General features: G+C 42.9%; 2 protein-coding genes across 2 annotated transcripts; one reads left to right on the top strand and one right to left on the bottom strand.

Annotated features, from left to right (window-relative positions):
• Positions 1–7,402: 7,402 nt before the first annotated feature.
• Positions 7,403–9,904, top strand: oprd1b (opioid receptor, delta 1b). The gene is made up of 3 exons (XM_041943303.1): positions 7,403–7,641; positions 8,823–9,178; positions 9,375–9,904. Exons 1-3 carry the CDS (start codon positions 7,403–7,405, stop codon positions 9,902–9,904), a joined length of 1,125 nt encoding a protein of 374 aa, XP_041799237.1.
• Positions 9,905–18,621: 8,717 nt separating this feature from the next.
• Positions 18,622–25,463, bottom strand: rcc1 (regulator of chromosome condensation 1). The gene is made up of 10 exons (XM_041943301.1): positions 25,410–25,463; positions 24,327–24,415; positions 23,882–24,069; positions 23,582–23,758; positions 21,421–21,517; positions 21,206–21,328; positions 20,937–21,077; positions 20,668–20,787; positions 19,640–19,792; positions 18,622–19,394 (listed from the first exon to the last, which is right to left on the bottom strand). The coding sequence occupies exons 2-10, from the start codon at positions 24,403–24,405 to the stop codon at positions 19,219–19,221; spliced, it is 1,254 nt and encodes a 417-aa protein (XP_041799235.1). The 5' UTR covers positions 24,406–24,415; positions 25,410–25,463; the 3' UTR covers positions 18,622–19,218.
• Between the last annotated feature and the right edge of the window lie 1,439 nt (positions 25,464–26,902).

Raw genomic sequence — 26,902 nt, 5'->3', positions numbered from 1 at the left:
TCCATATTTTACTCTCCTCTAAATTCAGTGGATGTCGTCACATTGACATGTTAGACGCCGCTTGACCTAAGGTTGTGCATGTGTGCGGTATCCTCACCACGACGGCAGGCGGCAGACCTGTTGACCTTGACCTCAGCTTGTATCCTCACAGATTCTGCACACTTTGATAAACAAAGGTTTTAAAAGTTGTTGCACTTGAGGTTTTTTTCAGCTGAAAGTCAAATCCATTTTCACTCTTTTAGCAGGTTTCTTTTTAGCGAGTCACAGGGAGAGCTGATGATCATCTGCCACTCCAACGGCCATGTGTATAATCAGATGTGATCTGTGCCTCTTTGCAGTGTTACATAACCCCCCCCCCCCCCGCCTTGTTTTCTCATGCGTGTAGTATTTTTTTTTAACTCTCTTTTAAGGTAATAACTGTTTTTGTGAGTGTGTGTAACTGTGCACGGATGCATGTGTGTGTGTTTGTGGCACGTACTCTGTACTCTGTTCTGTCTCATTTCACACCTTTCTGACACCCACCCCCATCTTGCACCTTCAACCTGAATTAGTGCAGATATCCAGTGACCCTGAAGAAGATTGTGCAGTGACAATAACTATAATAAGGACAGTTGCTGCGTCACTGAAAATAAACTGTGTGTTCTGTTTGTGTGTGTGTGTGTGTGCGTGTGTGTGGAGACTAGCACGTTGAGGACAACCACACTGTAAAAGCCTGTGAGTCAGAGGAAAGCAGATAAAAAATTACAGGAGAATTGCATAAATATTTTCTTATTTTCTGTATTTCTGTATTTCTGTACATGTGCTGCAGATTCATTCCCTGCAATCGCTGGAAAAAAAAAGCACATACTTTAAATTTACGAGTACTAAATTAATACAAAAACAGCTGGCCAATTAAACAGCCAGTTCAAACCAGCACTGTGCTATATTCAGTCTAGAATTACTGTATGAGCTTCAGTCAGTTTCAGTTTCAACCTCCTCATGTGTAAAAAATGACAAGCGCGACTCACATTTTTCTCATTTCTCTCCTGCAAGCGTAGTTTGAATCAATATAACAAGCAGACTGATCAGGAATATTTGGCTGGCTGCATCACCAGTCGGCTCTGCTCGGCACAGCTATTCTTTTCACAGCATTGCAATAATTTATGACTGGCACAGAGAGCAAACAGTATGACAAGACATGAATTGGCTGTGTATGGGTCAAGGACAGAAGCTCTGCCATTGCACATAACTCCCCAGTGGATGACGGCGATGACTAACACTGCTCTTTCAAAAGGAGAACTGCCTCGGACCTTGATGTGAAGAGGAACCTTTAAAAAAAAAAAAACAGATGTCAGTCTTTCCAAACTGAAGGCTGTAAACTGTCTGTTGTGTTGCCTCCGTTCAGTCATCCTTACATGACATCATTGCCCCTCGAACAGAGACAGTGAATAAGACACATTAGCCCAACCTCAGGTTTATTTCTAAAGGCACTCTGGTATGGTTTGCAATTATTACAATTATCTAATAACTGACACAGTGTGTGTTACAGGTACAAACATTTTCAGTGAATGCGTGCTGTCTCTGCCTTGTCATATCCAAACTGTGCAGGCTGCCTCTGCCAGACGGAAATCAGAAAACTAATCAAGTCCTAGACCCAGACAAATTGCTGTTGCATAACTAATTGTGAGCTGAAACTGCTGAACCTCTGCCTGTCATTGCCAGGTACCGCTGTACACAAGGAAAAAAAAAAACAGAAACAGATGAGAATAAGATCCAGAGAGCGGCAATGTGAGGTTTTCTTTTCGCAGCCGTAGCTGCTGATTGTAAATATCTGTCAATCACTGCTAGCATGCCTGGGGAGGTCACATGTTTCAAACGATTAGCGCTGCAATCAGGGAGAAGCCACAGTTTACATTAGGGATGATTTACTACCTTGCCAATGGTGTTAAGAGAGAAAAAAGACACTAAACAGATTTGACAAGCATCAATAACTTTGCAATCAGAGGCACTGAGGCTGTGAGTATTGTTTGAAGTGATAAACTATTACTGTGACTGATCCAGACCATCCAGACAACCCTGAGTCAATTCTATATGTATGAGATATTATTTTCAGTATATTTCATGAGGTGCTTACATTGAAGTGTGAGTGTATCAGTCAGGTTCCTGGTCTGTATTCATCCTGTATGCAGCTGTTAAGAGAAAGATCACAAAGTGCAGGAAGATGCTTAAACCTCTCTGGACACCGCAGCACTAAACAAATAACAATGTTCCAATTTCCTCTAAGTGATTGCCCAGTTGTGCTGACAACTCAGTAGTTTACAGACTCATAAAAGCTTAAGTACCTCATTTTTGTGGCTGTCCATTTGCCCACTCTCTATCCAGCCCACTCTATCCGCTGCCCAATTACAATCACATAAATGTTATGCAGAGGAAAACGGAAGAAAAGGACGAGAACGTACCACTAATATATGTGAATTTCATCCTGAAATAATGGACAGCATGAAAAGACTGTGGTGAGGAGGGGGGCTGACTTTGAAAGAAACTACAACACCTAAAGCTCCAGTATCTCAAAACTGTTTCCTAGAAAATCCATTTCTATACAACAAATTTGCATCAGCAACACATTTTGAGGGAAACTTCACGCCAACTGGATTGCATTTTCTGTCAACATAATGAGGAAATGTTATCATATCTGGCAAGTTGCAGAAGTGTTGAAACTGAGCGAATCAGTAAAATGTTCATAAAAAGGCTCATTCAGACAGCCTAACTGGAAAAACAATGTCGCACCACATAAACTCCCCTCTCGGGGACAGGGTTGCAAAACAATATATTTATTGCAAACATGGCAAAGTAGTGAAAAAACAGGTACCAAATGAACGGACCAGGCCCAGGTGCTACCTCTCTAGGTTTTGATGGATTTGAGCAGCACAACATTTTGCAACAGGAATGACTGAACACAAAATCTAAACTGTTCGATGAGAAAAAGTTGAAACATCCTCCCCTTCAAAAATACACAACCCTCCCCATTTTCACCCTAACAATAATAATGTCCCAAAATCCTAAACTTTAGACAAATCCAGCTGGAACCAGGCCTTCATTGCAACCATCTTACCAACAGTGTATTTATTATTAATACCCATGATTTAAAAAACACTCTCACACATAATATAAACATGCTGCAATTATCTATGTATTTCTCAAGCTTGAAGATGCTTTAAAATATTCTGTTTGGATGTGTGACATTTGTAGGCCACAGTGTGACTTGTTCTGTTCTGCACCATGACTGCATAATCCCACAACGGGGCATCTGTGACTTCTCTACAAATTGATAGCACATAAATGTACCGGCTGCACCGCCACGTTTCATAAAGGAAGACGTGTTTTTTTTTGCTAACAGATGTAAAAAAATAAAAATAAAACATAAAACAAAAAATGCATTTCAAAGACTGTGCTCTTGTGTATCTCCGTGCGCCTCTGTCGCCACGCAGAGACACCCTATTAGGTTTAACAAAACTCCAAGCAAGAGCCCAAATCTAACAGACTGCTGGCTGCACAGTCTCTCAGCGCTGCGAAGGAAAGGCTGTGTTCTTCCGTTTCTATTTTTCTCTGGTTTATTTCTTGCTCATTTAGTCCAAAGCATACCCAAAGGGAATTCTGCCCATACAAAGACATCTGACTACTGGAAGAGTGTGACCTGCAAGCAGTATAGATGTCCTGTCCCCTGACGACTGCTGCACAGAAAACCGACTGTGAGATGTAGAGACGTGGTGTCAGATTGTCAGATTTAATTTTATGGTTTCTTGGTGTCACAGTGACACTCTTTTTAGTGCGTGTAAATTTAGTGCCCTACAGAAGAACATCAATAGCAGTGAGAGACCACACTCACACAGCTATTGATCTCCAATGTGTCATTGCTGTGGTGAAAGATAATACCTTGAATGTGTGATGTCAAAAATATATGACCACATGACATAGAAACTGCTCGAAATTTGGTGTATTTATAGGAGCTAATAATAGTTCCTGCTTATCCAGCAGTCAGAAGATAACACAAGCTCAAAGCAGGCCGGGCTGATATACTATACTTAGCTTTGTGTGCAATTGTGAGAGAGAGATGCAGTGTGACAGCCAGCAGAGGCTCAGTCCTCCACCGCGGTTTAGCTCTGACAGCGCAAGAACAAGCAGGTATCTTAAATCATCACCAAAGCCTCAGAACACGTTTCCTCTCCCATCTTACGCTGTGCACGTAGAAAGACACTGTCAACTGGGAGAAATAAAATATCAAGATATAAGATACATAGTATGTGTTCCTTTTTTCCCTGACCTTTCAGACATTGTGAAGTATCTTGGCTCATATCAGAACTGCTGCTGTGCACCAAATATCGCAACCAGACAGCAGATATTAATCACATCTGCTCATAACAGCAGCAACATAAACAACCGAAAACAACATAAAAAATATGAACGCGAGTGCAACAAGCATGGCAGTTCAATTGATACGAGCTAATATGTCAGAGTATTAAATATGATTTCTTTAGATTTAATCGATCAGCAGCACCTTGTCTTGTGTGTGCACTTAAAAATCAAACATGCATCATCTTCATGCCAAAACCCAACATCAAGTCCACTTTAAACGGACTGCACTCAGTATTCCCTGCCGTGAACGTGATGGGTTCGGGGAGGCAGTGTAATGCTTCCCAAGGTTTCCATTGGGCTGATGAGTGATGTGCGCAATCATGCTGTCTGTGCAGACTAATCATGACAGGTTCTCCCCAAGAGGAGAAGGGAAAACATAAACACAACAGCAACAGCAGCGTTTTGTTGGTGTTCGTATACTGTATGTCCAGACCCATTTCCTTCTCTTTTATGACACATTCCACCGCATCTCAGAGCTGTGTACACAGAAAGATATGGCTCATCATCTACACGCAGCCTGCCATTACCGAGAGCACCTACCCTGCACTCAGGCATTACATTGTTTTCAGTTGCATTCATTAGGGAGATAGATTGCCCTCTAATCTAACTGTGTGTTTCATCAAAGCTCCTGCAGCAGTAGCAGGTGTCATATACTATTCTTCCACCCAGCTGGAACTGAAATTAAACTTGGTGAATGTACATCGTAAACTGCTGCGTAAGTCATTTCATGCCGGCGGGGTGTGCTGTCCCACTTGGACCATTGTTGTTGAGATTGAGCGCTGTGATCGGGGCTTCAGCGTCAGAGTTGTGTAGGTACACAGGTTAGATAACTGTCGAGCCCTCTGGAGGCATCGTGGGATGAATTCAATAAGCTGAAGGGAGGTGTCTGTTTGATAACCCCTGTGACCTCGCTGCTCCCGCTGCCTCCCTCCCATCATCTGACACTCACTCCAAGACACTTAGCCCTCAGTTTCCTTAACTTATCATTACTTAGCTGATATGGACAACAAAACTGACAAGAAGGGTCTCCATGCTAGTGGCTCTGTGAGACTACTGAGCTAAATACTACAATATTCTAGCATGCTAACATGCTGATCTAAGCTGGCATCCTTTTTCACCATCTGAATTTAGCATGTTAGCATGCTAGCATTTGCTAATTAGTGCTAAATGTATATGATGCTGACGTCATTAATTTTGCAAGTATTTGGTCAGAAACCAAAGTACTGGACACAACTAAACTTTAATCTGATGATGTCGCTAGAAGAAAAGCTGACGCCCGCCAGCGTGGCTAAAAGCTCGCCTTCCGATTTCCTGAATCTCATCAGCAGCCTTTAACAAACACCCCCCATTAATTGGAGAAAAATTAGCTTGCTGGACTCCCAAAACTAGCTGGGTAACTTTAATTACTGCTCTTCATCATAGGAGACACGCGTGATCTATCTCCAGAAAGAAGAGTGAAGATGGAGGGAACCGCGCTTTCGTTCAACACGCTGGCCCTGCTTTGTGGTGGCTGCTTAAAGGCAGATTTTGTAAAGGTCACATTGCAAAGCGCATAAAGACTGCTGTAGTTATGAACACTACAGACGCAGCCGCGGGAGGATTCATTTGTCTGTCTTCAAATAAACCGTTACCCCTGGGAAACGCTCTCAAACAGATGCACTTGCATGCGTGCGCCAATTTCAGAAGACACACACGAGCACATGCACCTGTGTGTTCCTAATGATTTCTGATGTTCACAGTAATGGGCTGCAGACAAAAGGCAGCTACAGATAAATCAGTGCTTGGTTGACAGTTGAAAAAGACACCTGGTTGCCATTAAAAATCAAACATTTGCGTAATTAAGTATTTACGGGACATGAAATAAGATGAGCAGGTCAGGCAGCAATGTCTACTGGAAAGTCAACAAATCAAATGCTCCCCACTATGTTGTGTTTTATAAGTCAAGTGAAACTCCTTTGACCAGGGATGAGAAAAGATGCATCGGAAAACATCAGAGATAAGGGAAGAATGTTTTATCGATCTAAACATGAGCTGCATTGATTCGATATTTACCCACAGCAAAAATAGAGCTCTCATGTGAATGTGCCAGCATGTGTGCATGCCTGCATCAATACGTTTGCTCATATAGATGTAACTGATACCAACACAATTACCCAGGCACTGACTGCAAAGAGCAAAGTGGAAATCTGTAGGATTCACTTCCAAATCCACACTTGACTGCTGCTAGAGGCTATCAAAACCATCTTTAATATTTCATCAGCCTTGTTTCTGGCAGGTAATTGCATCACTCCTGTGGTTTAGTAAGGTAATTTCATGAGGTGACTGCCTGGTGAGAACAGCCAGTCCTCTAATGGAGCTCTGCTAACAGGCCACAGGCCATGGAGAGTGGGAGAAGAAGTACCTCGGGGCTGAAGGCAGCAGCAATAAGAGGAATAGCTCAGTGTGTCTAATTGAGCTGTAAAGCCACAAGGATGAGAGATGTTGAGATTGAGTTTGAATAATATTGTTAACTCGCCAGGTGCAGGTGGAACAAGAAGCTGCTATATTGGATAACAGAAAAGATATATTAGAAAAAAGGATTTGATGAAGCATTATTATATGCTAGAGCTAATTTAAGCATTTTGACAAATGGTATTCCTTTAGGCAGGGTAAGAATTAAGCAGGAAAACTGTTTCCTCACGTCCTGCTTCGTGCACCAGTGCGCTTTGCCGAAGGGAGCGCGCAGTAGCGCAGAGAGAGAGAGAGAGAGAGAGAGAGAGAGAGAGAGAGAGAGAGAGAGAAACACACACAGAGAGAGAGAGAGAGAGAGAGAGAGGGAGGGAGAGAGAGAGAGGGAGAGAGAGAGAGAGACAGAGAGAGAGAGAGAGAGAGAGAACCTCCTCTGGACGCCTCACCACTTGGCGAGGCGTCCGCTTTTGGTGCGCTCCTGTGTGCGCTCCTGTGTGCGCTCCTGCTGCTTTGGACATCTCTGACCCTCTCCGCGCGCTGCAGCCTCACCTGAATTTTAGAGATGGAGTTCCCCACTCTTCTTCCCGACGCTCTCGAGCGCTACTCGGCCTCAGTAACTCCTTTCAACGCCACGTTCTCCGAGGATCTGCTGCGCGTGCCTTCAAGTAGCAATGAGACCAACAAGGCTGCGACCAGAGACGCTACTAGTCTCATCATTGCCGTTTGCATCACGGCTCTCTACTCGCTCATCTGTGTGGTGGGGCTGCTGGGGAACGTGCTCGTCATGTACGGGGTGGTCAGGTAAGAAATATACACAAAGAACCGTAAACTAAGTAGCACGAGCAGAAAGATCTTTAAAAGGGCGAGAAAAAAAATGTTTGTTTGTGTAAAGTTGATATTTCCCACGGTTATTTGCTGCTGGCAACGTGTTGACAACGACAAACGACACCTAGATAATAGCAACTGCTGAAATAATATTGAGGCAGTATTATTTTTAATTGCTCTAATTGGGAACATATGATTTTGTAGGATTATGTGCGCTTCATTTTTTGATGGTCCTTTGTAATTGGCCAGACTTTTTGTGTCTGAGAGGCGCTCTCTTACACACCCACACACAACCCCCCCGCCCCACACACACACTCCACCTACACACAGGAGGGAAAGGAGGGCGGTGAGCTCCACAGCTTCTAGAATTGAAATTACTTCATTGCGCCAATCAATCCTGTCAAAAATGACGTGAACTCAAATGATTGATCTGCATGGGTAATACGCAGCGCGTTGAACCCCTCACGTGCGAGTCCGAACCTGTGACTGTCTCAGTAATTCATGTGATGAAGATTCTGAGGATTCGTGTCATTCTGATTTGTTGCTAAAGTGATGCAGCTCAAATGAGAGAGCGATGACTGTGATGGGTGGACCTCTGGTGTCAATCAACTATGTCGCCGAACTGCGTCTTGAATCCCAGGTGAAACGTGTGGAAGATGAAATATGAGTTTCTGCACTTTGATTTGTCATTTTCAGAATAATCAAACAAAGTGAACATAAAAGACACTGTGCCCACTCTCTCCCCGGCAAAGCAATTACAGAGTGAGATCAGTGCGTGGTGTGCAATGTAATAAATCTCTTTACTTGGGGGATTAAGATAAAAGGAAAGACGTCCCTTTGTCTTCCCTCATCCTTTTAGAGCCTGTTGCTGCAGTTTAATTAAATGTGACCAACTACTGTCATATTGTGGACTTATGTGGAGGAATCCATCTTTAAACAACCAGACAACTGTTCAGCTGGCATTCATACAACACCGGTCACTGATGAAAGAAAGAAAGAAGAAAAAAACTTGTGAATCTGACATTAAGGAGGAGTTTAGGAGGGTTTTTCAGTGACTCATTACATATAAGTGCAGTTTAATTGAGCAGGTCGTGTTGACTATGAGTCAGGATAACCTAAAAGTAAAAGTGCTCGATGCTTGTCTTTTAACAAACCAGGTACACCAAGATGAAGACCGCCACCAACATCTACATCTTTAATCTGGCTCTCGCCGACGCTCTCGCCACCAGCACCCTCCCCTTCCAGAGCGCCAAGTACCTGATGAGCACATGGCCCTTTGGGGAGCCATTGTGCAAAGTGGTCATCGCCATCGACTACTACAACATGTTCACCAGCATCTTGACCCTCACCATGATGAGTGTGGACCGCTACATCGCTGTTTGCCATCCGGTGAGGGCCCTCGACTTCCGCACGCCCGCCAAAGCCAAGCTCATCAATGTCTGCATCTGGATCCTGTCCTCTGCCGTCGGGGTCCCTGTGATGATCATGGCCATTACCAAGGTGACAGATAAAGGTGAGAGATTTTTATTGTTGAAGACAAAAAAACATTAGCAACATTGTGTAGAAGCTTCACTTTTTAGCACTTTTAGTGGCATGTATTAAGGGAGTGATCACGCCATAAAAGAGAACGCATTTGAGCTGGGTTATTAAGTTAAATTAGCCTCTCCACATGCTCCTCTATTAAACTTCTAATTGTTTTAACTCCTCAGGAAACACTGCCTGCACGCTCAGATTCCCCAAACCTGAGCGGTACTGGGACACAGTGATGAAAATCTGCGTGTTCATCTTCGCCTTCGTGGTTCCCGTCCTGGTCATCACCATCTGCTATGGCCTGATGATCCTGCGGCTCAAGAGCGTTAGGCTGCTCTCCGGCTCCAAAGAGAAGGACAGGAACCTGCGCCGGATCACCCGCATGGTCCTGGTGGTTGTGGCAGCCTTCATTATCTGCTGGACTCCCATCCACATCTTCATCATCATCAAGACTATGGTGGATATTGACCACAAGAACCTCCTGGTGATGGCCAGCTGGCATCTGTGCATCGCGCTGGGCTACACCAACAGCAGCCTCAACCCCGTGCTGTACGCCTTCTTAGACGAGAACTTCAAAAGATGCTTCCGGGATTTCTGCCTGCCTGATCGCTCCCGCCTAGAGCAGAGCAGCTTCTCGAGAGCGCGCAACAGCACACGGGAGCCTGCGTCTGTCTGTGCTCCTGCACGGACGGAGACGCCGCCGGCCTGACTAGGCATGGACCAGATGGGGGGGGGAGCAGTTCAGGACGACGTCCGGACTGAGGTCACGCAGTTCACCACCACGGGAGTCTGAGTCTGCAGATGTAAGCTGTTGAACTAACGTTCATGTGAATGATTGATTGTGTTTTTGGTTTCATATAATGAAACTCATTCGTCCCAATAGGCTTGTGAGATGCAGTTCCTTCAGGACTGTGCTTCAGGATGATCACAAACATGCCTGTGTGTGCCTGTGTGTAAGGAAATGGATGCAAATATGTGTACATTCATGGAGTGTGTATAAAGCACAAGCATAATGCAACCATACAAACACACACAAGGTTTAAGGCGTTTGTAGGTCTTCAGCTCCATATCAGGTAACAAATGCAGGGCCTCACAGCAGCCCTGTGTAGTCCCACAGTCCCACAGTCATCAGGTTGTCAGCCAGGACATTGATCCTGAACACAAAAACAAGGCACCAAGGAGCCCTTTTATGGCCAAGCAGTGGCCACAGTATGATTTGCTGAGTCAGTTACCTGACCTCCGTCCAACAACTCATGTTTTTCACTTGATGAAGAGCAGACTGACTCAGAAAATCCCCTGCAGCAGGATGAGGTGACGACGGCTGCAGTAGTGCAGCTCAGGCACAGCATCAGCAGCAGAGACGCTGCTGTCTGTCCTCAGCTAGTCATTTATGTGTAGTTAAGTTTTATATATGATGACTACATTAAGGTTTATGTTCGCCTGGAAAATTACTTTCTACTTCCTCAGTTTGGGAAACCGTTTATAAAGGGCTACAATTCCTACACTGTTGATGTGACACCTTCAAATTAAACCTGGGAGAGCTTCTTTTTTGCCACTTGTGGGCAGAGCTGTTAACACGACACTGACGTATCATTGCCTTTTCAGTTGATATGACAAACTTGCCTATTTAAAAATCCAGCAGTTACACAGCAACATTATTGTTCATGAAGTCCTGTTTTTGGCTACTTGACAAATGTTGGTTGAATATACACTCTGCTTTTTTTTTTTGCAACTCCTGAGGGAAATATCTGGCTTTTCAGCTGCTAAATGCTCCACTGTGTTCACCTTCTAGTATTTCACTGTGTCTGTCTGCTGTTTGGTGTTGGGAGGGTGGTGTGCAGTTGGTTTTTAGAGCCTTGTTGCTGAAAACAGCTGCCTGCAGCGGGTGGAAACAACGCAAGCGCAGTGAGAGTGAACCAAAACAGTGAAGTTGCGGGTCAGAAAATCAAAACAATGAGTTGAAAGACTCTGTAACGCTCTGCAGAGCAACTCCTCTTACATTGCATGTGGCCATCTGATCTGTTGTTAATATAGGATTATTTTTTTATAGCAGCATCACAGCTGAATTTACTTTAAGTCAGGACTTTAACCTTGTCTTTAATTTCATGTCCAGTGTGCTGGAATACAGAGCCAACTCAATGAAAACATGTCTCCCTCCTAATACTGTCCGAATGCACAGTCTATCGAGACAGCATTACCACTCAACCTCATAGTGAAGGTAATGAGAATCCAATAATGTGAATGCTCATCTGAGACTGTATCCTCATTGTCTCTGTGATATTTTAATTAAAGGATGCATCCAATTTCATGTGTGTTCTCGTGATGCTGCGAGGAGGAATAATTACAGATGAAGGCCACACGCACTGTAAGAAGAATTGTGAAATTCTAGACGAGAGCAGCGACATGTTTCAGCGTCATATCATCCTCTTTTATCCCTCCGATACATCGTTAAAGATGCTTGTGAAAGACATCTTAAATAACACGAAAATGCAGCCTTCGTGATTGAGCAGAGATGACTTGGCGCTTCCAGCATGTATTCACCATGAACTTCAGCTGACTCATTATGTTTCCACTCCTCCAGCAGTTAGGTTGCTCTGATTTTTTTTTTTTTTTTTTTTGCACAACTATTCAGCTGACAATAAACTGAGGAAGAGAAGGGGAAAGTGGCACTGACTGACTCAGTGACCTCAAATTGACACAGAGGCAATTCTGCATTGGCTCAAATGCATTAGAAACAACACAAAGCTTCCTATACATATTACAGTTAATGGACGAGTTTCCAGTCATGATGGTTGGACACTTGCAGGAGGAGATTAGGGCGGTAAGAAGACATCTTTTGCACACTCAAACGATGCTTCTCCTCTTGCCACTGCAGCGAGGCAGTTGTGTTTCAAAAGGCATCCGTATATCAAGTGTAAAGATAGAATCGTTCTGTAAGAGCATATTAAGTGACGATGTGATTTATTCTGTTTCAATGTGCTGTCAAGCTGTTGTAACATTAAGCTTCACTTGTATCCAATTAGTAAAATCAAATGTTGTACCACATAATATGTATTTACACTAAGTGCTATAAATGTTAGGTGAAGCTTTCTAAATCTTAAAAAAATATATTGTTCCTGTCTCCTGTCTGGACTATCTCTAACTCTTTATGGCCATTGCTGTAAAAACAGCATTTTTAAATGTTGTCTGCAGTGCGAGCCACCATGTGTTAGGTTGAATGAAAATATGTACCGTAATGCCTTATTCAGCATTATGTTTCATTCCTGTTTTGTAGAGAAAAGTGCTTCATCTTTAAGTGTTCTCACATTTTGTGTTTCAGCAGATACAGTATGTAAAGTACCTTATTATATACAGGTGTAGTAACTGCTTTTGTCTTTTGAAAACATTAATACAGCTGTCATATGGAATAGAATCAGCTGTAGCTTGTAAGTGCTTTTAATTTTAAGTATTGTTGTAAATACCTTTCAGTTTTTTTTGTTTGTTTTCTGTGCTTGCTATTAGCCTACAGTCTGTTGACATTTCTACTCCCTGTAAGCACCAGTGAGGCCTCGTGGGAGTTGGGCATCTTATTTGTCGGTCGGGCGATGTTGACTGGGTCAGAGGTCACCAGCCACAGGGTCAAATATGACACATGTACAGCGTGTTTGTTATCGTGAGTGAGTAAATGAAAGCACAACATGAAAGAAGTCAGGGATGATGTTTGAGTTTCTGGCCACCAGATGCCCTGGAGAATTAGTACATTTTATAACCCGAATTTTCAAAAATGTTGGGATGCTGTATAAAACTAATAAATAAGACAGAATGTGATAGTTCGCTTATTCCTTTTGAAATATAGTCGACTGAAAACAGTCCAAAGACAATATATTTAATGTTTGACCTCATCAGCTTCATTGATTTTTGTAAATATCTGCTTATTCTGAATCTGATGCAGCAACATGTTTCAAACAAGTTGGTACAGAAGAAACAAAAGACTGGGAAAGTAGTGGAACGCTCCAAGAACACCTGTTTGGATCATTCCACAGGTAAACAGGTTGATTGGTAACAGGTGATAGTATCATGATTGGGTATGAAAGGAGCATCCTGGAAAGGCTCAGTCGTTCACAAGCGAGGATGGAGCCACTTTGTGAACACATGGTTGTATAAAAGATGTTACTACATGGGCTTCTGTCTTTATTTATGTTTTGCACAGAGTCGCAGCTCCTCTGGAATCAGGCTTGTCCTGTGTATACCTTTAAGAATAAAGCTGGAGATACATCTTTCTATTACTGCCAACAAATTCTTTGAAAAGGTCAAAAACAACAGTGCCTGTGGCTCCTCCTGAAGACTGAAAAATAATAAGCAATGAATACATATTTTCGGCTCGGCCCTGTACTCAAGTAGGAGTAAATAGTTCCTTTCTTGGTGACTATTTTCAGCCGTAGATTTGGTGCTCTTGTAAGTATTCACTGTTGAAACGGTAATTACTATAAATATATATGAATAATATAAATAAATAGAACAGTGTATGTGGGATTGACTCAAAATAAACTACAGTGCTCATGTCTATGTTGATGAAGGAACATGTCACCCAGTGCATCAGTGTTTTTAGGATCAACTGGTTGCTGTTTTATGTCTTTTGATGTGATCTGTGGACAGAAACAGAATCACCAACTTTATCCTCTAACAGTCTAAAAGTGACACAGAGGCAAACCCCTGATTGACTGCCGCTTTCATCAAAAAGGAACAAAATAAACCAATGTGCTATCTTTTCCAACGAATTCAGATTCTCATTGAATGTGGATTGCGGACACACGAGTGCGTGGGCCTGGCTGGAGTGTAAACAGTCATGATTGGCCGATACCCACTGAGGCGTTATTATGGATGCCGTTAACACTGACATGAGGCATGCCAGTGAGGCCCACAGAGGATGTGCTTAATGCGACAAATTCTTGACCATATTTCTACCCTGGTCTTTCATTTAATTTCTTGCACACATGAAAGGACTGAAATCGTGCTCTGCTGAAAGACTGGTAATGTCACAATCATGTCTCTTTCAGACTCATACTTCAGATGATTGGAGCAGAAGATGTTCAGCCTGAATCTCATGGAAGTGCCTACACAAGGCATCACAAAGCTCTCAGCTCCCGTCTGAAAACAAACGTGTAACTGTGATATTTGTCCCACCAGAAACAGCTTTGCTCTGCATTTTATAATCTATTGTTTTCTCTCAGAGCCATTCTTTTAAAAAATCATTTGCAATCAAATATGCGCAGTTACACACAGAGAGATACTGTAGATCAGAGTGACAGCCAGATAATTAAAAGCGTTCATCCTCTGACCATAACTAATGGTCGCCTGTGCGCTCAGATAAATTAACAGAGGGAAGCGAGAACGGAGGGAATCTTGCTGAAGAATTCATAAGAGCTCGCAGTATTCCCTCGCTGGCATCAAAAGCTAAGAGCATCCAATAAATTTGAAGCACGATTTTGTTTTCTGTTTCATCTGAGCGACACTTTACGTGAGGGAGACTTAATGAAGAGATCTGCTGTATGTGAGCTGGAGAGACGCTGTGAAGGCAGACTTGTCGCTTGGCCTCATGGAAGACAATTATCTTGTTTGGCAGTTTGGATAAAAGCGCGGCTTGAGCTCCATTACACCGCAGCCACATAAATCTTCCAACATAACAGATGTTTAGGCATCTCGACACCTACATACTGTAAGTGAGGCTTTTCTCATCTTGGCTGACGGCACACAACCTGTCAGTGTTGAGTCAAAACCGTGTAATCCAACACTGAAGGAGGAATATGCACCCAAAAGGAATCAGCCATTGGGACGGTGATTATGCAGAGATTCTGGGAATGGTTTTGGCAATCTGGCCTGCTGCTTTGTGTGATAGACGCCTGCTGTAACACAGTCAGTCAGACCTCCTAGTTGCCCGAGGTGTTCACAAAATGGCAGAAGTTGAAAAAGCTGTTTCACGAGGCGGCAAACACTCGGGTATTCCCTGCTGAGGAGCAAGGACAGGGATTCAAACTGAGTGCCATCTGCCAGCTGAGGGCCACAAGGGATTGTATGAAAAGTATATTACAAAAGAAACTTTTTTTTTTATAAACTCTCCTCTTGATGTAGAAACAAAACACCCTCCTTACAACATGCCAAAATTATATAATACTGTCAAACATGTACAACTTGTTTATGTGTAAAAATAATATCCTGCTGGAGCTTATGCACCCACATACTCATTAGAGGGGAACTTTGATGAAAAGGTCTTAGGGATTACTCCTGAATATGTGAGAAGATTGATGAGAATATCTGAACCTTTTTCTGACTCCCTCCCCTTTACAAATGATGTCCATACAGTCCCTATAAGTCAGATCCAGTTCCTTCACAGGATGCGAACGTCTGTAAGTAATTAGCACAGACACAATATGCCATGGATCGTTGAGAATACGACAAGCCCATTAAAAGAGATGAGTCATACGCCATGGTGCTTCATTACCGGCGCCTGACGCCCGTCGCTCATGTGGTCAGTATAACACATCTGTAAACATGCAGTAAATTAAGAGATGGGCCCCTCTCACAAGCTCCTGCACAGCTGTCGGTCCTCGGCCATGGAGCTCACAAGAAGCCAGCGGCCCACTGGATGAGGAGTCCAATCTATCAAAGCAATCTCCAGTAATTACAAGTAAGGTCCACAGGCAATGGAGCACCAGCAGCTTAACAGCAAGACAGTACTCATTTACTAATAATATGCTATTTTGGTTTCCTGTGCATGCTTGCAGAAATACATGTTTTTTCAGCGCCAACAGCAAAACAATATCAACTCTGCCATGGCAACAGTTAGCGATGGGTATAGTTCATACACTTCATGCATCAGTAGCAGCCAGGGGCGTTTGTTGTTGTTGTTGTTTGAGGGCAGCAATGATAGAAAATGGAAAATGGATGTTCAGTGTTTTGTGTGAGGCTGTTTGCTTTCTATCGATCCATCTTTTTTCTTTCTACGTCTTAACTTCCCTCTTTCGTACACATGTATTTTATCCACAGCGTGCCATTTGTCTGTGTGAGGGAGAGAGAAACAGTGTGAAGGAAATGATCTGGACAGCAGCTTCCTGCTGGGCCGTGTTCAACAGGTTCCCACTACAATGCACCGCTTGAAGACAATCCATCCTGAAACATTCAATCATCACAAAACTTTGGATTTCTTGATTAAGATGCACTCGAGAGCGAGCACTCAACGCTTGAAATGACACATTAATAAAGGAGCAGGTTGACTCAAGGGCTGCCACATCCCAATCAAGGCAGCGAGAAAATTATGGAAAATGTGCTCTCTGTTGTAAGGTTATGATTTTAAGAGCGTGTTTATGAATGCATCGTGCAGCCTGTCGGGCGTGCCATGCAAAGCACACGCAGAGACAGAGTTACCAAAACAAAAGCTTCTGTACTGCTCCGACTGGAGCAGCCAATTGCTCTGATAAATTTGGCTCCTTCCAATATAACGCAGGTGCCTGAGATTCCTCGGTCTCCTCTGTCATTAGTTCAGTGAGAGGAAGATTAGAGCCCGACATGCATAATGAACAATCCAGTTAGACTTTGTATGAGTGAAAGGAACTAATCACAGGATGTCACTGCTGAATATCTGCAGGAATGTTTCTCTTTGTGCTGGAAACATAGGAGAGGGCTTCTGGGGTTCAGAGCATTATCAGACGTTGAATGCTCCAGCATGTGGAAAGCTGCCAACAGATGCCAGAGACTGATGCTTTTAACATCCTTTTCTAACCTCGCAGCTTAAATAAGGTCAATTTACCTTTTTGTAAAACATTCCAGCTTTATTGCTTTGGAGGTTGGAAGGTATAGAAAAAAAGACAGAGATACAAAAACAGGTTTAAGAAATTTGATATGATCCGTAGGTCTAAAAACAAATGTTAAATTGCTAAAACTTCAGGTGCAGTGAAATAATGAATGCACATCTAAAGGCTACTTAATCAGTGTCATATTAATATGACAGAGTATTTTACTCTGCTTGGTGTCTGGCATTGCAACAGCTCATTACTGAACTAGGACAACATTTCAGAAAGGAAAATATTGAATTTAAAAACAATGAGAGGTTGACTCATCAGACAAAGAGTCTGAAATTACAGTCACACAGTGTGAAATATTAGATTATCTCTTTGGTTGAGTTGTTGGCAAAACACTATTTTCATCCTAGTAGAAAGAGGTTGTTCTTATGAAACGATAAGTTGTGTATGGAGGTGAAGCAGCACGGTAACAATACATTCACACTTTACACAGCTGTCACTGCAGTATATGGAGAAGAGGAACATAACCCCTCATGTTCTTTGGAGAAGAATGTGCTCATGCACGAACACATGCATGTCATTGAATGTGTGGAACGGTTTGAGTTTTCTACTAAGAAAAAAAAAGATGAGTTCACACCTTTGCTTTTAAGAGAACCAACACTGATGAGCAGTGAGCGGTGCATTCAAATGTGTTCCTGACATTTCGTCTTTGTCACAGGACAAAACATGATGCAAAACAAACAAGAGAAGAGGTTCACTCTGATCAATTAACTGCTAATGAAAGACGCTTTAGCATTTCAAAGCTTTTTGAGACGCTGTTTTCCACGAGTGTTTTTTTTTTGTTGTTGTTTTTTTTTAATTTCATCATCTGTCCTTTTGGCCAGATGAAAGAAAGATGAGACGAGCAAGGACCGCGTGCATTTCACCCCAGATAAAACACAATGGCATGTAGCTTTGATGTATGTACTTGAGCCATCATTTGCATCTTTAAGTGTTTCTGATTAACATTCATGACTCTGTGAGTATGGAATGTGTTGATTGCATACATAATAGACATAAAGCAGACTGAGTGTAACTGCTGGACGTCAGCAACTTCCACACTGCTGACAAAGAAAACGGTGAAACATTGACTGATGTCAATGTCCAACCTAACTGAGTTAAATTAGTTATATCGCCAACACAGTGGACTCAGACAGGTCTGGACAATATACTGTAACAACACTGTTGAGCCATGAGCCAATATAAACGAGTCAGCATTAATCCCTTTAATATCTCTTGTCATTTGTTAACAAAGGCCTTTGATATTGACTGACGTGTCAAACTGCATTGGAATAACGTGGATTTTATTTTAGGATGGATTTTCCCTTTTGCTAGCACAGTGTTGGATTTAGCACCCTGCCAACATGTCTGTGGTTACAGCCCAGCTGGGACGCAACTACAAATTTTCATCATCACTCTAACTGCCAACTATTTTTCTGATTCATAATTTTTTTATATATAATGTCAGACGGTAGTTAAAAATGACCAAAATAATTTCTCAAAGCCAAAATTTTTAAATCCTCACATCTGAGAAGCTCGAACCAGGAAATGTTCGGTATTCTTGCATGGCCAATAACTCCATGTATTAATTATCAAAGTAGCTGCTAAACATTTGATGCATTAGATAAGGCTTAAAAATTTAAAATGGAATCTTTATTTTCAGACAAGAAAAGTAACAGAATGCAGGATACAGTATGACACATAACCAAATGTTCAAATAGTCACAACAAGGTTGTGTGCCCAAGGTAAAATGAACACCGGTCTCACATATTAAACTATCTGAGTGTAAATGTCCTGTCTGAAACAAGGTTGATGAAATTATTGCTTTAAAGCAAGGGGAAAAAATAATTAAAAATACTCTTGTTTGGGGATGTCATTAAAAGGCTTGGACTTTCATTTCCTTTCTGTACATGCCAGTACTCACTTTCACAAACATTTTCACATTATTCATCTCACAGCCATACGAATGACTTTTCATGAAAAGAATTGGAAGAAAACACCAAAAACTAGTTTTAAAAAAATAGTCTCTCATTTGTCATCATCTACCAAACACCCATGAACATTTTCCCCCACACCAAGAAGAGAAAAGTTCCCTGGATCTGAATTTCAGCTCAGAACAGGAAGTCGCACACAGATCGATCCCATCCCTAGATTTAGGCATCATGAACAAATCCGATGATCCCCCATCATCCTCTTCCTGATGTGAACATCAGCTCTCCTGCTTGTCTTTGACCAAAAGGACTGTGTGCTGCCCTCCACTGGAGGCCATCAGTACTACACGGTTCTCCAGCTGCTTGCCCGTCATCTTGACGGGGCTCCACTCATCATCCTCCTCTCCTGTGCCAAGCTGCAGGTTGGTGCCCATGCCCCATGCATACACGGATCCTGGAGGAAACACATGCAACAGTGATGAAACAGCATCCACATTAAACAAATGAAGCTGATAATCAGTTTGGGGGAAAAAACAAAACAAAACAAAAACCACTTGTGAGTCCTTTGAGTCGTTTTCGATAACGCAGCCAAACGACTTATTTTTTCGTTGCGGTATGATCACTTAAAGCAAGCGGTGTGACACATTTATGAAGCGGCTCACTCCTGCAGTCCTCTGCTGCATGGGATTTGCTTCTCACCTTCTCTGGTGACAGCGTAGCTGACGGACGCCCCACATGTCACTCTGCTGGCCGGCTCCATGCCCGTCACCGGCGTGGGCTCACTCTTCTCTTCAGCTCCTTCTCCCAGACCAAGACGACCATACTCTGCTCTGCCCAGGCTGTATACCTGTCCTGAAAGATGAAGAGGAAAAGGAGTCATTTACTGTTTGTTTACACCACTGAGGGTGTAGGTGAGAGAAGGATGTTAGCCCACCCCCTGCATGACACAGTGGGGGCCCTCACCAGCTCCTTCAGCAACCGACTGCTGCATCCACTCTGCAAAAATGAACGCTACCGCGGGTCCTTCATGCCAAAAACTGTCAGATTTTTCAACTCCAGCATCGTATAATGTAGCACTACTGTAAAACATCCTTCTTCTTCATACACGCTATAACCTGTACAATATTACTGTGACATTAGAGCAAATACTGTACTTAATTTATCCACAACCATGAGCAATTTTTGTTTCAATCCCTGTGCAATTCTTTTTCAACATTTCTCAAGTACTTTCCTTTGGCAATATATTCTCTATAGTCTTTTGTATAAAATGTACATGTACATAGTCTACTTCTAATTTTGGTATTTTCTTATTTTGTATTTTGTATTGTCTTTGCTATTTTTATTGATGCCTCCTGCAACATTAAATTTCCACAGCTGGGGATTAATAAAGTTGAAGCTTTAATAAAACTACCTGCTGTCCTCGGTAGCCCAAGCTTTCCAACCAAATTACCAAACGACTGATTTGTCAGAAAGGCTTTTACTTTTTGGTGTTTTCATTTTAATCAGAACAATAAAGGTTTGGGTTATTTTTTTGAATTGTTTAAAAAAGAAAAAAAAAGAGTCAAACTCTGTCAACATGTCTTGACTCAGCTGAGACCTGAGTGCTGAAACATGATTTGCAACTTAAGTTGTATATTATCTGATTACCTGCTAAACCTGTTTGGTTTTATAGATCTGTGTAAATCTGGATCAGGCATGGCCTGGATGAGCGATTACTTGGAGCTTACCCTCAGCATCCAGGCAGACTGTGTGATGCTGTCCTCCAGAGAAGTCCACCCAGGATGTGGTGGAGTTCTTGAAGCATGTCAGTTTTACTGGGAAAAAACACACCCTGGTGTCTTTAGTGCCTGAAAAGGTAGATTAAAAAAAAAAGTGTAAGGACACATAAAATAACTTCACAATGTCTGATGCAATTACCGTCGAGCAGAATGTGGCCACAGCTAATGATAAAGTTGAAATTACCCAAAAGGACTAAAGTCTGATGAGCCATACTAACCCAGCTGGTGATAGTTGGTGAGGCCAAATCCATAAACGTGTCCCTCTTTAGAGAGAGCAAAGGTGAAGTACGCCCCACAGAAGGCATCTGTGAAGTGAACCTTCCCTTTGACTTTCACTATCTGTGGTTCCAGCAGCCGGCCTGAAATCACAGGACACACAGTCAGCCAGACGACACGACAGCATCCATTGTTAACGTCATCACAAATCAGACATCAAATCCTGGACAACTGTGGAAGCTTTGGGCTTGGAAAGGCTTGTGTTACCCACCGAGGCCTTTCCTGCCTCCTGTGTTTGAAAAAAGCTCAGGCACTCTTCCCAGCTGCCCCTGCTCTCCAGTGCCTGACGAGTAAAGATTTCCCTCCAGTGTAACCAGCACCAGGTGGTCGTTACCTTTTAAAAGATTCATGAAAAGAAACAGAAACACTGTCAGAAGATAATATGTAGTGTGCGAATAAAAACAAAAAAAGATGGCTGTTTCTTACCTGATGCAATTTTCATAACAGGCTCCGTCATGGGGACTTTGACTGGAACAGTAGATGTTTTCAAGGGCTCCAGAAGACCTATAACACCATTGTTATCCTGGAAACAAGAGTCCAGCACAATAATGGTCAGACCCAGAGATATGAAATGCTCATGTTGCAGATTATGAGAAGTACAGCATGGCTATAACTGGGACTGGAAACTGTGATGTATAATGCACATATAGAAAACATTCAAAATATACACCGATCAGCCACAACAATAAACCACCTGCAGAATATTGTGTTTGTCCCCTTTGTGCTGCTAAAACAGCTCTGATGGTCACATGGCCTCTGAAGGGATCCTGTGGTATCTGGCTCCAGGGGGTTAGCAACAGATCCTTCAAGCATTGTGGGTTGGCGGGTGGGGCCTTCGCCTATCAGACTTATACCAGCACATACCACAGATGCTTCATCGGATTGAGCTCTGAGAAATTTGGAGACCACGTCCCTGGACAGTTTTTGCAGTGTGGCAGTGTGCATCATTCTGCTGAAAGAGGCCACTGCCATCAGGGAACACTGTTGCCATGAAGGGGTGTACGTGGTCTGCAGCAATGTTTAGGTGGGTGCTGCATGTCAAAGTAACATCCACATGAATGCAATGACATTCATTTTATCTGTCAGTGGTTTTAATGTTGCGGCTGATGGGTGTAAATCGGAGGGAAAACAAAGAAAACAGTTAAAAAATTTTTTTTTTCAAAACAGAGGTTACAGAGTTCGTTTCGGCACTGTCAAACATCTGGTGGGAATGCACGAGGTAGGCAGAGGTAATATGGATGTAATTGCCAGTGTGCCATTGAGCATTAATAATGTAAAACCAACGAGTAAACTAGCAGGAGTGCTAATGAGTGCAGAGAGACTAAAACAATTCTGAATGGCTTAATAGAGGATCGTCAAGCTATGTTCAAACGCTTTTGCTTTTCTCTCTAGTGAGGTGCAAAGAGTTGTTGTCCCCATGCAACATGCCACAACTTGTAGCCAGATGACGCGGAGAAAAGTTGACCAGACACTCAGAATATGGGAGGAACCTCTGTTATGCAAAAGCAATTAGGGAGGGAAAGGAAGAATGAGAGACGTGGTATTCAGGATACGCAGGTTTGCAGGTTTAAGAAAGGAAACTGATGAGAGGACGCCTAAGACACCAGAAGGATTTGGTTGCTTTTTATACCAAACTGTTGATAGCACACTAGGTGAAACCTGACAAAGATCGTTTATTGTTAAAGCGGCAGAGCGTCGTCTCAGTGTAACTGCACTGACATGAGAAAGGCATGTTAGTGCGATGCTACAGGTTTGACAGTTGAGGAGCTGATGGGTACAGAAAGCCTGGTGTGCTTGAATAATGGCGACGTGCCTGAACAATATTACAGGAAATGAATCTGTTCTTGGATGGTGAGGGGCAGACATTTACATCAAATAAGATAAACAGGCAGAAAACATGAACAGAAGAGAAGGGGGAGTCCACAGTTAAAAGCGCGTGTACTGCTGCATATACTACTGCTTGTGCTTGACTTCATGCAAGACAACATTGGACAAAAAATGGGTATGATGCATGACTTTATGGTGTTTTGTTTACTGAACACTGGTCATACTTTTGTGACATGACGCCTGGTGTGCGGGTGGAGGAGGAGGAGGACTCATCTGTAATGATGTCCATTTTTGCATTGATATACATACTAAATGTATTTTGACGTATCCACAATGTCAGTGAAAGAGTGGAAAGCAATATACAGGCAAGCAGAAAAGCGTTAGAAGCGGCTACAGTGATGCAAGGTCATCAAACCACCCACTCGCTCGCCGTGCAGCAGGGCGGAGGTGCAGACACTGAATGACAGTGTGTAAACACAGCTTAAGGGATTGCTCCAGCACTAGAAACAGTATTGCCAAATCTCTACCAGTGGACACATTTCTAGTGTCACATGGCATAGACCATCATATCGCCAAACCCTAGTACACCCCCATGTACAGAAATTTCCTACTGGCGCTCATAAGTTTTATGGGTAGAGCAGATTAAAAAAAAGGTTACAAAAATCACTAGTTGACTAGACGTAGGGCCAACCTCTCTTACACACAGACATGCACACTTCCAAGCACAGGCCTAGGTGGCTGAAAACAGCAGGTAACCAACCCTGAAGGCGCCCCAGATGTACACCGTTCCATCATCCGTGAGTGCGGCTGTGTGGCTGTCCCCTGCCGACACCTGGACCACCTTTTCCTCCAGTATCACCTTCCCCGGAACCATCTCAGACCCCTCTGTTGTGTCCCGACCGAGGGCACCCTCATCGTTACAGCCAAATGTGTAGACCTACAGAAAAAAAGTAAAGTAAGATCCTTACTTGAAATCTTAGCTGAGAGCCAAAGCATTAGCCATTCAATTTTCATTACAACAAAGAGACAACACTAAACAACAAGACAGGTGGGCCCTTACATTGCCAGTGTCGCTGAGGCACACAGTGTGCATGCCTCCAGCTATAACTTGCACAATTTTCTCTGGCAGGGACACGAGGGCCGGCTTCTTCCTCTGAATAACGTTCTCGCCATTACCCAACTGTCCAACATCGCCCTGGCCCAGGACAAGAACCTGGCCTGCCTCCTTGCCATGACTCCTGTGGGAAACTGTCACACACAAACACAGAAACAGTGTTTTATCATTTGATGGCTTCTACAGGTTGACGGTTTCTGGTTTTAGGAGGCGCGGCAGCCCCCCTTTAAAATAAAATAGCTCATTTTTATTTCTGTAAATTGTGTATTTATTACTAAAGCATCTATTGGTAATACAGTTAAGAAGGAAAAATGAAAGTGTTGTGTTGCATGTTGATTTAAATGGTGCTACTGAATTCTGTACTGGTGCAGCTCATGGAAAAGTGACTTACCTTTCACTTTCTTGAGGTCTTTCTCATCCTCCACAATAGCCTCAGACTTCCTCTTGGTGGTGGTCTTTTTAGCAGGCATGACAGCAACACTTAAGGACATTGGGAAAAACAAAAGGGAGAGATTTTAATATCATACCACGGGTTAAAGTCAGTGAGCTGTACAATTGGTGAGAAAATAAGACGATTTATCAGAGATAATTATATCGCGATTATGGATGCAGCTGCAAAGCTTACAACACGGAATAAATGAGTGGTTAATGAATAAAGGGATGACATCAAAACGTCCATCATAGGGCAGAACTGAACAGCACTGGACCTGATGCGATGTTGTGGGGGGTCTATGTTGGCATCTCCACATACTCACAAGCCTACTAGCAATCACAACTGACCGACAGACATTAGCCACAAGTTGTTGGGGTTCAACAGCTGTCAGAGAGCCATTTCAATGGCTGGCACAGTGTCGGGTTCTTTCACCCCACAGCTGTGCTCCTTCCACCTCTGCTCCAATGCTGTTATGAAATTAACGTTAGCAAAACGAGGACGAGTTAAACGAGAGTCAGGCTCAGCTCTCGATGATCGACTCTATGATAGACGCCAAGTCTTTGTAAGGACATGTCTAGAGAGTTCTGTCAGTGCTTTAACATTTAACATAAGCTCCCGTTAGATACGTGCCGTAGTTTAAAATAGGGAGCGTGATCAAACGCTGGCAGTGCCCATGTGTCCTTGCTAACGTTCAGTTAGCTGCGTAACAGAAAGAGCTGTAACGCTACATGGCCTAGCTTCGGTCCAATTCTCGATCACAAATAAATGTGACACAGTAAGCTACTAGCTAATACAGTAAGAATATAACAATGTAGAGTCGTGTTTTTGCCATACAGCAAATGTTAGTTGGCCAGAGCTGTTTGCTAGCCAGTGCTAACTACCTAGCGGCGTTAGCATGACATTCGGAAATAAAGGAAATTGCAATCGCGTAATTTATTCTAACATGATTTATTGAATGAACTACATACACATTACTAAAGTAGTGTTTAATACTGCTTGTCTTTTCCAGCTGAGCAGTTTAGCCGATGATTATTTACTAACCTGTGATCTGTAGAGGGTTGCAGTTTCCCTTGTAGTGAACGTGTGATCCTGTTCCCGGTCTTCTGAAACGCACCACACGCACGACGTCACTTTCTTTGGAACGCCTGCCTCCTTAAAGAGACAGCAGCACTCGAACCTGCGGCGGTGGTGGTGGAGGTACTTGGATCATTTGCTTAAAATAGTCCATTACAAGTCAATTTCCCCAATTTTCTCCTCAGAAGTCCTGCAGTTAAGATTTTGTTTAGCAAGTAAACATTAAGTAGCTTAAGTTATTTGCAGCAATCATTGCACAAAGTGAAAGTACTGATTATGCTGCAGAACTGCTCCTGTGTGTGTTAAATCACATAATGCAACATATTATTTGATTATGATTGATGGAGTATTAACATGTAAGTAGCATTTTAGTGTTGCAGTTTGACTTATTTTAACCAGTATATGCTGTTAGGTAATGCATTCTATTATCTATATCTCTATATATACTTTATATACCTGGTCTCTCCATAACAGCAGATCAGGCGAGGAAAGAACTCAGTCTGGATCTGATGCCATCAGGCGTCACTGCTCAGGGACTGTGCAGATCAGCTCTGCAGGGTCGTTCTGCATATATTCAACATGAGCCTCTATCTGGAGAGAGTTCCAGCCCTGTGGAAAACTTCCTGTGTGGTTCTGGTACCAAAGACTGTCCATCCCAGAGAGCCCAACCACTTCAGGCTGGTAGCCCTAACTTCCCACCTGATGCAGCCCCTGGAGAGGATTATACTTAACCACCTCCGTCACCAGGTGAGCAGCAAGCTGGACCCCCTACAGTTCGCATATTGACCTGGCATTGGTGTGGAAGACGCAGTCATCTACCTGCTACAACAAACTGGTCAGGAGAGCTGGCTCTGTCCTGGCCTGCCCTCTGGACACCATTGAGGACATAGCCGAGAGGAGGATGTTAGACAAGCTGACATCCATCATTGACAACTCCTCCCACCTCCTGTATGACACAGTGGGGGCCCTCAGCAGCTCCTTCAGCAAGAGACTGCTGTATGCACTCTGCAAGGAGCGCTACCGCAGGTCCTTAACTCCACCATTGCTTAATGTAGCACTGGATCCATATTCAGACTGTTTTTTGCACGGATGTCAGATTTATTATACACAAATTACCTTGTGCAAAATTTCTTTTTCACTCTCTTTCAGTACTCCACCTACACATATATACTGGTATTCTACTGAGACACATATAAATTTATTACTGTGCAATAGTGTTGTGTACTCATTTTATCCGTACCCACCATGTGCAATTTCAATTAATGTGCAATGTCTGGTAAAACTGTAAATATTCTATACAATGTTTGGCAGTATATTTTTATGGCAATATTTTTTTATAGTTCTTTGCAGCAATATATATATATATATATTTTTACATATTTCTACATATATGCTGTCAAATCAATGTAGTGGAGTAGAAGTAAATGTAGCAGGAAGTACAAGTGTCTCAAAATTGCACT

This window comes from Chelmon rostratus, chromosome 8 (assembly GCF_017976325.1).
Source record: "Chelmon rostratus isolate fCheRos1 chromosome 8, fCheRos1.pri, whole genome shotgun sequence".
Classification (NCBI taxonomy): domain Eukaryota; kingdom Metazoa; phylum Chordata; class Actinopteri; order Chaetodontiformes; family Chaetodontidae; genus Chelmon; species Chelmon rostratus.
Note: the sequence above shows the minus strand (reverse complement) of the source record. Positions and strands in the feature narration are given on the sequence as shown.

What these genes read in the sequence shown, in the direction of transcription:
- oprd1b (XM_041943303.1), top strand. Translation starts at nt 7,403, where the DNA reads ATGGAGTTCCCCACTCTTCTTCCCGACGCTCTCGAGCGCTACTCGGCC. An exon ending in GTCATGTACGGGGTGGTCAG is followed by an intron (nt 7,642 to 8,822) that starts GTAAGAAATATA and finishes TTAACAAACCAG; the next exon opens with GTACACCAAGATGAAGACCG. An exon ending in TACCAAGGTGACAGATAAAG is followed by an intron (nt 9,179 to 9,374) that starts GTGAGAGATTTT and finishes TTAACTCCTCAG; the next exon opens with GAAACACTGCCTGCACGCTC.
- rcc1 (XM_041943301.1), bottom strand. Translation starts at nt 24,405, where the DNA reads ATGCCTGCTAAAAAGACCACCACCAAGAGGAAGTCTGAGGCTATTGTG. An exon ending in CACCAACTATCACCAGCTGG is followed by an intron (nt 20,788 to 20,936) that starts GTTAGTATGGCT and finishes CTACCTTTTCAG; the next exon opens with GCACTAAAGACACCAGGGTG. An exon ending in AGTCTGCCTGGATGCTGAGG is followed by an intron (nt 19,793 to 20,667) that starts GTAAGCTCCAAG and finishes TTCATCTTTCAG; the next exon opens with GACAGGTATACAGCCTGGGC.